Raw genomic sequence first — 17,104 nt, forward strand, 5'->3', positions numbered from 1 at the left:
GCCCCCCCACACAGACCAAAGTAGAAACTTGTTTGGGAAAAAGGCAGATTATCATCAGTGACATTTGCATTTTACCAAAAATAGGGTATGAGCATTTTAACTGGCAATAAAATAAAGGCAAATATTTCCCTCCCCTCCCTTTGAAAACACTTCTTTCATGATTTGAGGGCGACTGCTTTACTAGCTTTTTGATACTTGTGGAAACTGCAAGGAGGGGGAGAGTCAGGTAAAAAGTGCTGTCACAAGATCAAGGAAGGTGAATTCTCTAACAGAAAGGCTGGGTGCTCTGGGACCGCTCTCTTGCCCAGTTAATATTGGCACATATTGACAATGTCAGATTTCTGTGTTTGAATACACATTAATGAGCAGTTCCATGCTATATTGTTTGTAATCCTATGAGGCCAGTGACTTGGGATTATACAGCAGGAAGTTGTGACAAATGATATCTGAAAATCCCGTTCCTCTCTGTCATGTTGATTTCTTCCCATGTGGGGAAAGATATATTTTTTGGTATAGTAATGAAAGGAACTTGATGACTTCTGCAAAATAAGAATTAGCTAACATGGTGCAAGGTGATTTTCAGGAGTCTTATTTATTCTGCTTCTGCGACTATGTTGGTGGCCTTTCTGCTAGAACCAGCCAGTCTGCAGGAAAAGTTTCTATGCTGTGTCTGCCCCCCACATCCCCTTGGGGACTTGGATGCTGAGCTAAGAAGCCTCATCTCCAGGTGTTACTATGACTGAAGCAATAAGATCCTATGGAAGTTTTACTAAATGAGGGCAGCAAACTACATTCTATAGGGCAAATACTGGTAGTTGCCTATTTTTATAAAGTTTTTTAGACAAATCGGCATAGTTGTGTTGCATGCATTTTCTCTGGCCAATTCCCACTATAGAAGCAGAGCCGAATGGTGCTGAGTAATTACTACAGACCCTATATGGCCTAAACGATTTGCTCTCTGGTTCTTTAACAGAGCAAAACTTTGCTGATTCTCAATTTAAACCATTCTCATTCCAAAGTTAGACTACTTTTGGAGAGTTAAGGCAGAGAATAAAGAGGTAGACAGGACACACCATTCACTGAAGTTGAATATATTCACCAAAGAAGATGTAAAGATGGTAGATTACATAGACTTATGCCTTTCTAATTTGTTATTAGTGAAAATTGCAAAAAGTGACACTGATTGAAAACCAACTGTGGGAGCCCGACAGTGACCACAAGAAAGCGTGGTTAGGGACGCGGGGATGTGCCTGCACACAGGGCTCCCTGCCTGGGCAAAGCATGCCTGCAAACAGGATGCTCTGCCAGGAGGCCTGCACACAATATCCAAGTTTAATGGTCCGCTCGCAAACGAGGGAACATGCCCTCCTTAGAAGTAAGGAGAAGGCTGGAATTGTGGGCAGGCTCTTAGTAAACATGTTGTGGTTGCTTCCTCCCTTTGCTCCCCCCTGTCCTTGAAATGTGTTTGGCTACTTGCCCTTAATTGGTAAAGGAATGCATCTTGTAGGTTTCAGTTTGTATCCAGTTACCGGGGTATAAAATAAACCGCAAGAGGGGCTTGCGTAGAATTGTTCCTCCGACCGGAGTTGTGTCTGTGTCTGTCTTTTGTGTGTGTCTTGTCCTTTGTGTCATTTCATCCGCAACAACCAACATTTTCTGGTCACTGTGTTAGAAACTTTCCATAAAGTAGGTTATTTGTATTCCTTATGTGAAGGAAATTTAGGCTTTCTTGGAGAAGGGCTCTTAGGGAAAACCCAAAGCAAGGAAATAGACACACCAAGTGTTCACATTTGATGATTTAGGACACCGGAGGGGCAGTCTGTCCCTGTGCAGCCCTTTCCTGCTCATTAGAGACCCACAAAAGGTTGTTTACTTCAGTCTCCCATTTTGAAATGCATTTTCCCTAGTGTGGAAGGGCCCAGACTCATGATTTTGGGACACTCCCTGTACCTCTCATAGATATACTGTAAGTGGAGAAGGGCATGAACTGGAACATGTGCATACTCACTCAGCAAATGAATGATAGCATCTGTGGAAACATAGGTATTTTGTGGCAATTATTTTCATGTGAATGGTGAATTAAAAATCATCAATTCTCAGGGTGCCTGGATGGCTCAGTCGGGTAATCATCCAACTTTTGATTTTAGCTCAGGTCGTGATCTCATGATTCATGAGTTCAAGCCCTCATCGGGCTCTGTGCTGACAGGGCCCAGCCTGCTTGGGATTCTCTGTCTCCCTCTCTCCCTGCCTCTCCCCTGCTTCTGCTCCTTCTCTCACTTTCTCAATATAAATAAATAAATTTTAAAATTATATATAAAAAAATTAAAAAAATAAAAATCATCAACTCTTATGGCCAGAATGGGTTAGGGAATTTATATAGTTCAAATTGTATGATCTACATTTGTAGAAAAAGAAACAGGGCTGGTGAGTGGTGTACTTCAGCAGGCTGGTACCAGTTATAGAACCAGGGATACCCTGAGGGTCCAGTACCCACCCCACTTTTTTTTCTTTGTGAACCAACTTCTGTTCTCTGGGTTGGTTTTTTATTCTTCTCCCTGCATTGATGAGAAAGTGAGCTTGATACAGTCATGGTGTGCATGGGTTATAAGCTAGATATCGCCTCCTTTGTCAAAATTGCTGGGAAATATTCAACCTAATTTTTTTCCCCCTGTACACTCATACATTTTGATATTCTTTCATTTTCAATATATGACTTTCAAGAATGTATCTATTCTTTCTGGGCTTGCCTGGTCTCTGCAAATTCTGTTCTCTTTTGCAGCAATGCCTTCTCTCTTGATTGTCCTCTCTGAGCTTTCTAGGTGGGTCCTCCATTCTTGGCCCCTGGATCCCTTTTAAAATGGGGAGTGGCACTCTATCATTTCTTGGCAGACACCTATCTCCCTTTCAGAGAAGAAAGTCAGGTAGGATGTCTGTGAAAATAAAGAACAAAACATGGAAATGGCAGAGCATGCCAAACAGTAAGAAAATAAGGCTTTGCCTCAAAAGAATAAGGAAATAGTACTAAAGAAAAAGGGAAAGAAAATGGTTCTGGCCAAACTTGTTCTGATTTCTATTCATTCTGGGGCAGGAGGGGAGGTGGGGGGAGAGAGGAGGTTTTACTTGCCAATGCCCTCTCCCTGCTGGCTATCCTTCAAGCCGAGCCAAAGCTGCCGGCCGATCAGTGCTCATAGGAATGGCATCACTCTTTCTCCTTCTCATCCAAAGTAATAAAGTCCATTATGAATCTCTCTATTCTACTCTCACCTATGTTAGTGCAGTGTTGAGGGTCAGGTGAAGCAGCAGATTGCATTCATGTGTCTAGGTAGCCTGCTTGTTTTACGTCCTCTGTCTTCAGATCTGGGAGCTATCATCCTCAAACATTTAGTAGTGAGGTACCCACTTTTCAGGCTGAGCGTGTCTCCATGGAGGGCTACATAATGCTTAAGGTAACCTGATGATAGGGGGGAGGTGTGAGAAGCTTACTTCTTTGTTTCTACATCACTGGTTCCAGACTATGCTGGGATCTCCCACAAGCACCAAGAAGACATAGTCTGTACCCCCATTTGGGTGGCCCAATTAGCCAACCTAAAGGTGGGACCGGGACAAAGTAAGACTTTTCTACTGTGTTCCTCAAGGCAGAGTGGGTGGAAGGAAATGCCACAGACAGTGTCTTGTTCTTGTTCTCTTCCCACATACGAAGGCAGGCCTCACGTGACATATGAGCAGAGGAATCTACAAAGAGAGAAACCACATGGATGTGCCCAACCCGCTTTGTTGTTCAGAACTCTCAGTGAACCTCCTCTTTCCGAAGTTGTCCCCAATTACCTGTTGATGCTGTTTTTCTGTGCTAACATCTGCCAGTCCTTGCCTTTGGCATTAGGGGTATCAAATGTAGCACAAATACGCTGTCTGATGGAGTAGGGAATTTTGAAGGCTTTGGGGCCAGTCTGTGCAGGGAAAGTGCTGTCCTCTTGTGCAAAGAAAGTGATGGTTTCTCTTTCACTCTACAAACAAAAAAAACACATGGTCAGATCTGAATGGAGGCATTACTGATCAACACCTTTATTTTTTTATGAAAATCTATTAACACCCATGCACAAAATGCTTGCCTGTTGTGATAGGCTCTATAAAATTATACTGACACATTCCCCTTTCTTCTAAAATTGTAAATAACTTCTCTAGTAGCCTAGTGAATCATGTACTGGAGATTTACAATGTGTCTTCCACTCAGGGGAGTCACAATCATCAGCCCTCTACATTCAAAGAGATGTCAGGCGACAGCAGAATTAAACTATTTTTTGTCTCTCAGGGATAGATCTAGAATCAGGAGGAAGAAGCCCCCAATGGACAGATTTCAGTTCAGTGTAAAGAATGACTCTTTGGCAGTCGGAGCTGACCAAAGATGAATGGGCTAATCAGAGGAGCTCGCTGGACAGGTACCTGTCACGAAAGCTACAAAGGGGAACTGATTGTATATTGATCATCTTAAAGTCTGTGTCGCCCCCCCTCTACCCCTCTGAGATGGGAAGTGTGTGATTCCACAATAAATATTTTGGTCTTATTTCAGAATTACATTGCTTTGGTAATACATGAGTCAGTGATGAGGTCTAGAGTAGCCTGTGGACTGGCGCAATGTGGAAGGCTTCTGCCTGCTGTCTGCCTACCCTGCTTCTGATTTTGAGCTCTCCGATGAGGACTGGTTATTTCAGCACATCCCAGCCATCAGGTAGTCATATCCAACATGAGACCATGCAGACATCCGTCAGATAGAAATGGCTGCTGATAAGTTTGTATGAACCAACCGAATTTTAAAGTCTGAAAAGTATCTAACTGAATCACTCCTGTGATGAGGGTATGTTACAAGACACAAGGGATTCTACAGATGTGATTAAGGTCTCTAATCAGTTGACTATGTATTGAGCAAGAGAGGTTTTTTCTGGGTGGGCCTGACCTAATCAGATGGCCCTTAGAAGAGAGAAGCAGCAGCTCTTATCTGGAGGCAGCTCTTGTGCTGGCCTGGAAGCAAATAGCCAGGCTGTGAATTGCCTATAGAGTGGGACGTGGGGCTAGGACCTGAAGGCACCCCCTAGAAGCTGAGAGTGACCCCAGTCCAACAGCCAGCAAGAAAGTACAGACTTCAGTCCTGATGGCTGCAAGGAATTAAATTTGGTCAACAATAAAAGGTCTCTGAGCTCTAGCTGAGAATGTGTCCCCGGTGACCACCCGGGGGCTTGATCTCAGCCTTGTGAGATCCTGATCAGGAAACCCAATTAGGCCATGCCTTGACTTCGGACCTACAAAAAAAATGTGACACAGTAATTGGGTATTGTTTTATTCTGCTTATGGTAATTTGTTATGTAGCAAAAAAGAAACTCATAATAATATAAAGCAAAGTTAAAACATCAAATCTGAGATTGGGTTAAGGCACTAGTTAGGACTGTTTAAACCCGAAGAAACTTCCCTTCATGTTAGAACATGATATCTCGTGCTGTCTTTCAAGTTAACACGGGCCCTTCCTGAATTGTCCTGCGATCCTGCCCGGCAGCTTTTCCCAACCAGAATACCTCTTCCTACTGTGGGCACCACAACCATGACAGCTCTTCTTGACTAGGGCCCAGGCTCACATGGCTATAACCTATTGGGCTCCGTGAGTTTTACATCTTCGTGAATCTGTGAGGAAGCCTGGTTCTGGAGAGATCTTAGTAATGATTGACAATATGTTTTGTTGTTCCACATAACCATTTAACACAGTTACATTTTGAGGGCTGTATCTTGGAAACACAATGCCTTAACACATTATTTCCAAAAGGGTATCTCAGAAGATGTTCCAAAAAGAGCAGATCTGTGGCCAAATACATTTGAGAAATGCTGCATATTGTGTCTTCCTCTTGGATACTCAAAGGACATATTATATTAAATAGAGTCTATTTAACTGGTTTTAGTTCTTTTCTCTGGAATATTATAGAACAACACTCATTAAAATTCTACCAGTATGTCATGTTAGCATGAGGTAATAGAAAAACATGGTTTTCAGAGCCAGAGGGACCTTGCTTTGGAGTCCGATCTTATACTTCCTAGTTCAGTGACCTTGGATGGTCCATGACCTCTCTGTCTCAACTTCCTAATCAGTCTTTTGGCATTTTTTACTGACACAACAGAGGTTATGAAATGTGGTAGAAATCACCCAGGGAGTTTGTAACATAGCTGAAACCAGAAGTCTGATTTCCCAAAACCTACAACAAGATTCAATTCCTTATGCCACCCTGGTTCAAGACAAGCAGAGCAGTTATGAAAAATGCTGAGTGGTGTTAGCATTATTAAGCTTCAGGAATTAAGACCAGAAAGGGCTTCCTGGAGGAGACATATTTGGGTTGGCCTTGAAGGATAAGTAGTTATTGGTTGAATAGAAATTGAGTCGGTAGCTAGTTTGGCAAAATGAGAAATTCTTTTCTGATTATGTTGGATGGTTACAAAATGAACCAACTCAGGCTTCTTACTGAATGAAAGAAGGTATGAGAAACATCATGTTTAATCACAGTTGTAATCTAGCCTTTAAATCTGTAAATAAGTAAAAATAGTTTCCTTAAATTTCCTGACTTAAAGCAGGATGATGTCCTTAAAAGAGATGGCAGAAACTAGAGAGAGAAGAAAAAAGGAATTTTATGCAAGATAACATGGGAGCTGTCACTGGAAAAGGGCATCAAATGGTGTTAACATGTGAAAATGTGGCTTGCCGACAAAAACTATAAACACTGAACATATCCATGACAAAGGACTGCAATAGACAGAATGGGCTGTGGGAGCTTTTATGGCCTCATTGAGCTGATCAAGATGACCAAGCTTTGACTTTACTGTTGGCATGGGAGAGGCCACCCTGATATACAGTCTTCAGGACAGAAGTGGTTATGACTTTAAAGAGAATAAAATATTATATGAGACTGACTCTTCAGGATTTTTTTCTCCTTTCTACACTTTAGTAAGTGAGCCCCCATTTCCCTCTTAAAGTTTCCAAGTTTCACTATTTGCCACGCACAAGGATGACACATTATGTAACATTTACGGTGCATTCTGAAAGACATCTGGGCCAAGTAATAAGAATCCTGTAGATACATCACATTTTCTGATTGTTTAAATTAAATATGCAAAGAAACAGCAGATTTCCAGGCTCTGCGCATCTGAGATAAACGGCTGCTACTTGGCTAGCTGGGGAGTTGTAAATCAATGAGAAATTCCAAGTCTTCTGTCTATTTTGTAACAGACAAATCATCCCCCAACCTTCTACCACTTTTGGAAGAAAGATAAGAGAATTGCTTGAAGGGAATATTGTAACCTGCAACTTTCCCATTTAAGTTCTTCCTCCCTCCCCCCATGGCATTCTTCAATATTATTACATCAATAAGGAATGATGTAGTAAATTACTTAGGGATTCCTTCCTTCTCTTCACTTTCAGTAAAATTATTTTGCTCAAGTCCCCAAGTTTCAAATTGATGATATTGCTGCTTTTACAGACTAATCAGTTGGTGATCATCATTAGGTAATTCAGCGAGGTTACATTTGAAGAAAATCAACCTGCTTGCCACAATAATGGGCACTCTAAAGAACAGAAAAAAAAATATTGCCTTGCTCACTGAAATAATTTTTAAATCTGAGAATGGCATGAATGATTATATTTATTTGGAATGTCACTTACATGTAAGGCATGAAGGAATCTGATGGATTTGAGGCTGAACATTAAGAACCATAGGCCGTCAAAGAGGATAATCATTGCATTGATTTAGATATTTACAATAAATATTTTATAGATAATGATCTACATATATATGTATCTCTTTTACCTCTCATGGTTCCATTGTTAAGTTCATGAAACAGACACTAGGACAATCAATTAAAGTTAGGAAGGAGGTGAGGGCTCTGAACTTAAATATGCAAGGTTTTTTTTGGAGGGGGATGAAAGGCCGATAATTAAAAAAAAAAATTCAGGCATCTATTGAAAGCTTCTAAATGTTTATTTCCTCATTATTGTTAATATTGTTATTATCTTTAATTAACGAAACCCTCGTTACTAGTTTATCAAAAATACCTATAGCCTAGAGGCTATAAAATATGATGCACTTTAATCATTGATCTAATATTCCCACCTCAACTGAATGATGGAGAGTCATGTCTAGAATGTATCTTGTCTCCTCCTCAGGTAATCCCAATTTTGTAGCACTTTATGTGTCTTTGCTTTTTCTGGAACCATCTGCCACAAAAATCCAAGACATTTTTAGGGAGAAGAGGATGCTTTGTATTCACCTGGATCTATCACCAGATGTATGCTTCTGCCAGGAGTGAGACAGTCCTGGAGTTAGAAGGATCATGAGTGCTTGTTTGCTCAAGACCTCCCTTTGCAGGTGGACTGACATGTGAGAAATCTATAGAATGAACACTTACTCCAGCCCATGCCATCCTTCTATGGTCTTGAGGGAAGAACTTCCCAATTTTCACCTACTTGAATACTTAAAGACTAAATTTTTGATGCTGTCATTTTTGTCACTAATGCCTAAGGCCACTAAAACAAAGGCTTCCATTATAGACAAGGCCCACACTCAGGACTGCTAAATTAGATTTCCTTGACTGAGATCCTGAAGTAGTCTAGTATGGAAACCCAGACTTTGACCTTGAAGTCCGGTATCTCAGTTGGGAACTCTGGCTCCCCACCATTCGTTTTATCATCTTGGCCAAGAAGGTTGACCTCTTTGAGAATGTTACATCATGTCAAATTGTGATAGTACAGTATTTAATCCACACAGAGTTAGGGTGGTTATATGTGAAAGCACATGAAATGGTACTTGAAATACAGCTTTCAGAAGTTCGTAATTTTCTTCTGACACAGAAAATAACAGATTTGCCTAAGAACTATGGTTTATTACAAAGAGATGGGGATGCGCTGGCCCAAATGCAAGCAGTACCACTTGAAGCGATTAATAATGTGATCCTTCTGGGATCAAAAGGATTAATAAAGCTTCTAAAAAAGGCAGTAGCCTACACATTGGGTGGTGGTAGTCCAACGGTGACTAAATATCATTCTGATGCTGAACTCTTATTATCAAGAGATACTGCGATGTCCTCTTTTTCAAGGCCATCCAAAATGATTGTAAGTTTGTGATGCATTAGACAAGGAAATGGAGAGTAAAGGGTAAGATTGTGTTTATTAGTTCATTTTCTTTCCATGCACCTCAAAAATTTGTTTAAGCAAGGAGCAGAGGTACCAGGTTGTATGGACCCTATCATGTTCCTTTTAGATTTCTGTGATAGCAGAAGTTGGTTTGCAATTTGGAGAGTGCCTCAAAGAACAAAAGCCCATTAACTGTGGAATTGTTTCATTGATCTGTGAACAGACATTTAGGGCAATTTGCATCAGAGGCATCTTTATGTCCTGTCTTTTCACACTTGCTTCTGAATACGAGAAGGAAAATCTGCTTGGGCTTTCCTTTTGTGTTTATTTGAAAACTTTCCTATAATTTTTCATTTTACTTTGAAATGTATTGTGTTCAATATGCCATGGCTGTTCAAGAAAGAGACTCTAAAAATATCCTCCCCTACCTTTCTGGATCTACCTTTCCCATCAAAACTACTTTAGCGCATAATGCTAATTGGCAATAATGAATGCAAATACTGTACAAACATGTCAGTTAAGACAGCTATCAATTTTGAGGCACAATCCTTTGGAAAGCCATCCGCTCTTCAGAAAACCTATTTGGGGAGTTAGTAATACTCATCTTGCATAAACAATGAATTGAAATGAGAATGGAGAGAAGCGATGATGCTGTAAGGCTACAGGTTTTCAGAGAAAAAATGAAATTGAGTTGTATCTATATAAAAATTTATTATGCCTTCTGCCAAGCCCGAATGAATATATATTATTTATATATTTATACATAAATATGTATGTGTGTCTGTATACACACGTGCATATATACATATTCTACTGGTAAACAATAAAACGTGTTTTTCTCCACTAGCCAGGGATTATCTTAGAGGTGCTCAAAAAAAAAGCATCCCATATCTCCCTTGGTTTTATCTCTCAGCTACTCTCCCCAACTGCCCTCAAATAACCATTCAGGAGGGAATGCCATTGTCTACTCTATAAGCCCAAGTCTACAGCCATGAAGCCATTGCTGTGATTTAGGTAGCTCAGAGCCATGGCAGAAGTCAGGTGTCTTTGTGCAAAAACTCCCCAGTGAATTCACTTGACTCCCATTCTAACTCTGCCCTTCAACAGTGACATGACCGTGGACAATACCCTTTCCCTCCCTGCATTTCCATTTCCTTACTTTGTAGAATGAAACTTCTATCTACTCTGTTGTACGTTATTGCATCGATGAATCTAGATTTAATGGAAATGGGGCTCTGCAGAACCCTGAACCTGGAAGATATGAGAAACTGTAAGGCAGTAGGGAACCAATTCCCTGAGGATGACTTCTGGAAAACTAGTGAGAGCCAGCAGAAAAACCATCTGGTGGTAACCTTGAGCTTCTTCATGGTATGTGTCTCATGTACCATCAGCCGATGAATCTCAGGTGATATTCCAAGCCTACATTGGACTAGTAGATTGTTGTTTTGTATAAAGAAAGCCCTGTACCAGTTCTTTCCCCAAAAGTGTCTCCACAGAGCCAAAGCTCTGATACATTGAGTTGTCTTGCACACTGAGGAGTCCAATTCACCCCTGAGCCTGAGAAAAAGTTTATTTGCCCTCACTAGGAATGAGGATTAAGAGTGAGTGCATTCTGAATCTCTTTTAAAACCTGTGTGGCATGAATGAAATAGGTACATTAATCTTATTGTCCTGTAGAAATGGAGTCAAGTGGTCCTGCGGACCAAGGACTCACCTCTAGAATTGATGTTTGCACTTGGAGAATCTGTTCATGGCCTTTGAGCTGCCGGATGCAGATTTTGCAGGACAGCTGGGTGGTGGTGGGCGTGTAGCGCTCCAGGGAGAAGGCACAGTGTAGAGGCTGCCGGTTACTGCACCACACGCGGGAGAATGGGACCTCCTGCAGGGAAATGGGGGAAAGAAGAGGGGTATGGTGTGCAGAGCCTGGCTGAGATGGGTAGCGAATGGGAGAGACTTAACAGCAATAATTATGAGGATGATGACAGTGATTGCAGCAGAGATAATTGCCTAAGCGATTTTGGTGGAATTGTTGTAGAAATAATGTTCAGCATATGCCAAGCAGCACAAAAACTAATTAATGTCAATTCCAATTGATAACATTTGAATTCCAAAACCACAGCGCAAGCACTCAGATTTCATTTGGCGACACACACAATGAGAATACGATAAAAAATTAATCATCGTGTTTTTCCACTAAAAAAAATATTCTTTAGAAGACCCCAGTGGTCCATCCTTCTCCCCAAGCCTGGAGTAGGATGCTGGCTTTTCACTTTAATTAAAATGATACTCAAAAACAGACCGACCAGAACTTACCCCAACACCACAAACTCATACAACTGTATAAACAGAACACAATATTGCTAATGCATCCAACAACAAAAAAAATCATACCTAATGCCAATCACATACACACATACACACATCCCAGAGAAAGACACAAACACACGAGGCTTCCCAGTGCAGTCTTGTTTGCCAACTCCTCATTCACTCAATTCAACTGTCAACAATTATGTGTATAGTGCAGACTAATGACCAGACGCTGTACAAGGTAAACAGTAAGAAATGAGGTTCATTCTCTACTGTCATGGGACTTATAGATAATTGAGTGTGGCAAAAGCAATTTTTACTAAATGAGGGGGAAAATAATAGAATCTATATACATCACCCTTATCCCCCTTTCAGTGCTTGCCACTGATTACCCTGTGCTCAGGCACGTGGCTTTACATAATGCAAAGTAGAGGTAGGGTCAGTAGTTGATATTTTTTCATCTAAAAATTCTCTCCTTCCTACTCAAATGAAGCTGAGATTCTTGGCAATGAGCACAGAGGCCCAGCCTCTGATAATGTTCATCTTCACATTTTCTTTTTTTCTCATCTCATTAATGTGCTCCTTTTTTATCTATTGCTATAAATATAATTTTCTCCAATATTGACACTGACAGATGGCAAAAGATGTCTCAAGTTAGGATGTGTGATACTCTGTGGTGTGACTGGTGATGAAGCCATCATGGGTTTTAAGACCAGGGGCCATGATTAAAATTCAATTTGCTCACTTCGAGGAACTAGGAGTTACCTAGTTCTTCATGAGCTCTAGTGTGCACATTGTTTCTTAGTTTTCTCTACCTAAAGTCTCACAGATCTGGATTTGGAATGCTTCCTGGGGGGACTAGCAAGGAGGGATGGGCTCTGATTTTTGCCCACTTGATGAAAGGAGTGCTCACTTGAAGGAGTCTGAGAGAAGAAAGTCATGCACTAACTCCTACCACACATCCCAGCAAGAAGTATAAGGGCTTTGTGGTTTTGTTTCCTTTGTTCTTCATCCTGAACCAAGGGAAAGGCAGTGGAGTTTTGTCTCAAGAAGTAGAGACAAAGACTGAGAGAAGGTCCAGTTGGTAAGGCCCCCCAACAATCTTTGGAGGAAGTCATTTTCCCAACAACTGAAAAATGATTTTTCACCTGCACCAAATCCCACACCAGATAAAAGAAATAATGATACGTGTTTATAAATTCTACCGATTCTTCTTGTCCAACCCAACTCTTTTCATGCTTCTCCTCCTAAGGTTGCTTCCATTCTGTAACCTGTGGGCAACCCCTACTTTGTACCTCAGCCTCCAACACTTCTCTCTCTGTTTACTGAACTCCTCAAGGTCTTATCTGCTCACAGAGGCCCACTCTCACCTCTCTGTGGAGAACTCCCAACAGCTACATGTCTGGAATTTATCTCATTATCATCAATCACTAACATTATACCTTTCATCACTACAAATAATTTTATTTGGTCTTTACTGTCTCTGACAACTCTACCTTTTCAAAACTGATTATCACCATTCACTGTCGTCCTTCTCCAATTTTTCTATCTCCATTAATAATCCTCTTTTCTCCTCATTAGAGCTAACTGTAGTGACCTACTCCCCAATCTCTCACCTTCAGTCTCTGCAATGCTGAGCTAATGAGGGGGTTAGGGCTTGACCGTAGAGGAAGCAGGAAACAACTGATTGGTGTTCTTCAGGAAATAGCATTGCAGTATCTCTTTTACCTCTAATCATGGGGGGTGGGGGGGTGCTGATGTTACCAGATCACCCGGGAACTCTGCTTTCATTACAAATATCCTTTGATGGGGGCCCAGTATGGCCCCTTGATGCCCGCCATATTAAACAGAGTCTCAAGGGCGTCCATCATTTATGGTCCCATTTCATTTTAATAGCCCTCAAATGGACTCTCCTTCAAACCAGTAGGTTTTTTATAGAGTTACTCTGCACCATCCCCTTTCATGAAAGAAACTATAACTTAGGGCTTAGTGGTTAATAGGTGCTTTTGCCTAATTAAGAAAACTAAGAAGGTTTTTGGTTTTTTAAGCTGAAATTTGAGCAGTTACAGCATAGAAGAAGTTCTTGGGCTTCAGGGCCAGACAGAGCTGAATTCAAGGTCCTGCTCTTAAACTGCCCTCCATTTTCTGCAGATCATTTATTTTTGAAAAGTGTCCTCTCTGGTATCATTTGCTACATTCCTTATATTTTCTCCAGAAAATACTGCGAGAAAGGTAAGAGAATAATGCCCACTTGCAGAGAGCATAATAATGCTCCTTTCCTCACATAAAGACATGAGAATCAGCACACACACAAAGTCCTCTCTTTCTGCGTTCCACTGCACATAATCAAAACATTTAAAAAATCTGATTTTAAGACTGTATCAGAAGAATATATATATATATTTTATGGTTGGCTTGAGTAGCAACTGCCAATAGTGCTCGATAGAACATTTCAAAGTAATAGAATTAGAAGCACTGAAATTAGTGTGTTTTCAGGGCAGTCATGTTTGCTTTTATTTATTAAAAAAAACTATCAAGATGCTCATTGAGCTAAGAGGAATGCTGTTGCGAGTAATATAGGAGGACCAAGTGTAGCAAAGTTATGGGTGTTTAAAGAATTCTGGAAATGTTTTCATTTTGATTCCCATTATAATTAGGTTCCTAGCAGATGGAGAGAATGTAAATCACATCCTAGCAGGAGACAGACACTGGGTTCCCCAAGACACAAAGCGTGGTGAAGAGACAGCTGCCTTTATCATAGGGAGGTGAAAGCCTGACTTTACATTTTGTAGGATTAAAAAAAATAATATTGTATATGGTTTATTGCAGCTTCTCTACCCTACAATCAGTAAGAAATAGCAGAACACATGATTAAGTAGCATGTGGTCCTGTGACTGATTGCGAGCAGAGTTATTGATCTCCTAGGTGAGGTCTGTTAAATCTGTGGAGGGGACAAGAGTGTGTATGTCACTGTAGTTGTCTTAAAAGCCTGAGAAAAAAAGAAAGAATACTTGTGTTTTTGCAGGGGGGAGACTAGCATTGTGGGCCTCATCTTTCCTTTGGATCAAGGTCAACAGGTGCTACTATAGCCAGCTCTCCTAAGAACTCACATAGCCTTCCCGGAGCCCACTGGGACCAGTGTGATGCCACTGGTCTTATGGGCAATAAGGGTTGTAGTGCAGCATTTCGTTCACTGTAATCCTCCAGAATCCAACCCAACAAGATTTCAAAGCTAGTTGGTCTGCTTATACACAGGGTCTCCTCACATAGCTCTGGATCCAATCTCAATTCACACCATCCTAAAAACATTTCTCATGCAGTTGATTGATGTCTCATAGGGCAAATATTCTTGGCAGTGAGTATCTCCCAGGCCTGAAAATTCTTGGTAAACTCTACCTTTCCCAGAAGAAGAAAGTAAGGTTTCATAGGAGAGTAGGCTTTGAGTACCAATTGGAATATGTCGCTTCTCAGATTCCTGACTTGAAGTTAGAGAAAGGGGGAGAGGAAGCCCAGAGGTCTTCCATGTGCTGAGTTGGAAGATGACAGAAGATGACAGGGAGATTTACCAGTTGAAGGAGAGACCTATAAATGATGTCAGGAAGAGTGATATTTTCTGTCTCTGTAATAGCTCTTGGTTAGTTCCCATCCACTAAGCCCTAATGAAAAGCCATTCTCTATTATCCACGCCAAGTTTGTCAGTGCACATCGTGTTCTACATGAGGTTTGAGCAGGATGAACACAAACCCTCCCCAAAGTGCTGAAATCTGATGCCTGGAGCAAACACAGCATGGCCATTAAGACCAACACAATATGTATTCATGCAAGCTAGGGGATTTCCATGACAGAAGGGGCAAGAAAATGGGTGGCTGGAGTGGCAGGGTGAAAAAAAAAGGAGGAATGGAGCAGAAAGCCATTTGTGGGTACGTAAAATGAAGTGGAAATGAAAACTCAGTGGCAAACCTCCTGGTGCAGAGAAAATTAAATTATTTCTCAGCCTTCCAAGACTCTTGCAAATTATGCTCAATTACAGAAGGCAAATATTTATCCATGTTCACAACATCCAGGCAATCCAACCCATCCTGGCAGTAAAGTGTACTGGGTTTCTTTGTGAGCCAATTCCCTTTGGCTTCTGCTGGCCCTATTGCATCCTCTGAGGTCCACGGGCTCTTAGCCCCCATGCCTTTCCTGCTCTAGGCTCTCCTTGGCATCCCTGGTGTTGGAATTATTGTTTAAGTGCTGGTGCAAGAGTATGGTTCTTTGATCTGATTTTTTATCACTAAACATTAAACTTGATGGTTACTTTGGATTGAGTGGCCTGCATTAGATCCAGTAGAATGATGCCTTTAAGCCTTTAAAGATTAATACAGAAGAATTTACATGACTATCAGGACTTGAAATGATGCCCTGAAGTTCAATTTGGACTGGAAACTTGGAATACTGCTTTCCCAGATGCAGAGACACCTAGGTCTTAGAACATCATAAACAATACATTTATTCACAGAAAACCTATTACTAGAGGGAAATTCACTGAAAATGCCCAATAAAGTTGCTTGGGGCCATGAAAGATGTTCTTGTTGCTCTGAATACCCTGAAAGAGGACACAGAGGGGGCAATCCCCCAGATAACAAGAAGTCTGTAAACTAAACAGGAAAATACAGCCTTGTCCCATTTGAAAACTGTGAAGTTTCTAAGGCAAAAGAGTTGGTGGTTCAACTTTTTTCTTACTCTCTTGGCTCCGACAAGGTTTTTCTCTCTGTGATTCGGTTTGTTCCCATTCTGACAAGCTGGTTTACCTTGTGCAAGTTTCTTCTTTCTTTCTTTTTTAAATGAATGCTGCATGGATGGAAAGGTTAAAACCCTACAGGGTTCTGCAGGCTGTGTTGATGGACACAACAAAGATGTCTGAAAGCCTCCTGTGATTCTAGATCAATATGAGCCCACCAGAAGCTTTTCCAAAGTTAAGGACATGTCCTGTCACCTGAAGCACAGATGACTTGGGCTTAAGAATCTATTGTAGACCAGCCTGCTGCTTATGATGACAGTACTCATCACTGGGAACTTCTAGAGAAATTGGTGGCAGGCTGCCACGTGGATAAGAGATCTTTCTATCCTAAGCAATTACTCAAATTCCCTAAAAGGCATCTGAGAGGACTCTAAGTCATTTTACAAGGTTTTAAAATTCTCTGATACAGAGATACGTGAATAATAATATAGAAATATCTTTATATATTTGTAAAAGGATTCTAAGAGACATTATCTTTTCTTTGTCTCTCAGTTCATAATTTCTTCTTCCTACTTTCCCCAACGTATGTGGCAGCAAGCACTTCATATATTCAGGACAAACTCTTGTTCCTACCTGGCCAGCCAGGGCTCCCTATATCTCACAACTGTCACCCTTAAAAGGACCGACATCCAGATCATTCATTGCTGACCAGGATTAAAACAATGTTTCATAATGAATTGGTTTTCATAAAAGCCAACCAGCCTCCCTTAAGTGGGAGAAATTTCCCATTACCTGACATCATGCACCTTTTTCTCCCACCCATTAGAAATCCGTGAGTTTATGACAGTATGATTAATTCCCTGTGTGTAGCCCAAACTGCTGCATTTCTGTGACAGTTTTGAGATTAAATCCCTACT

The 17,104-nt window shown here is 41.0% G+C and overlaps 1 protein-coding gene across 1 annotated transcript in view; it reads right to left on the bottom strand.

Annotated features, from left to right (window-relative positions):
- Positions 1-17,104, bottom strand: part of UNC5D (unc-5 netrin receptor D) — a 236,217-nt gene that overhangs the window by 11,105 nt on the left and 208,008 nt on the right. Inside the window, exons 15-16 of the mRNA XM_077760653.1 lie at positions 10,872-11,036; positions 3,826-4,004 (exon numbers count right to left, since the gene is read on the bottom strand). Coding sequence (XP_077616779.1) covers positions 3,826-4,004; positions 10,872-11,036 — 344 coding nt within the window. The remainder of the gene's footprint in view (positions 1-3,825; positions 4,005-10,871; positions 11,037-17,104) is intronic.

This window comes from Crocuta crocuta, unplaced genomic scaffold (genome assembly GCF_008692635.1).
Source record: "Crocuta crocuta isolate KB4526 unplaced genomic scaffold, BGI_CrCroc_1.0 scaffold546, whole genome shotgun sequence".
Taxonomy (NCBI): Eukaryota; Metazoa; Chordata; class Mammalia; order Carnivora; family Hyaenidae; genus Crocuta; species Crocuta crocuta.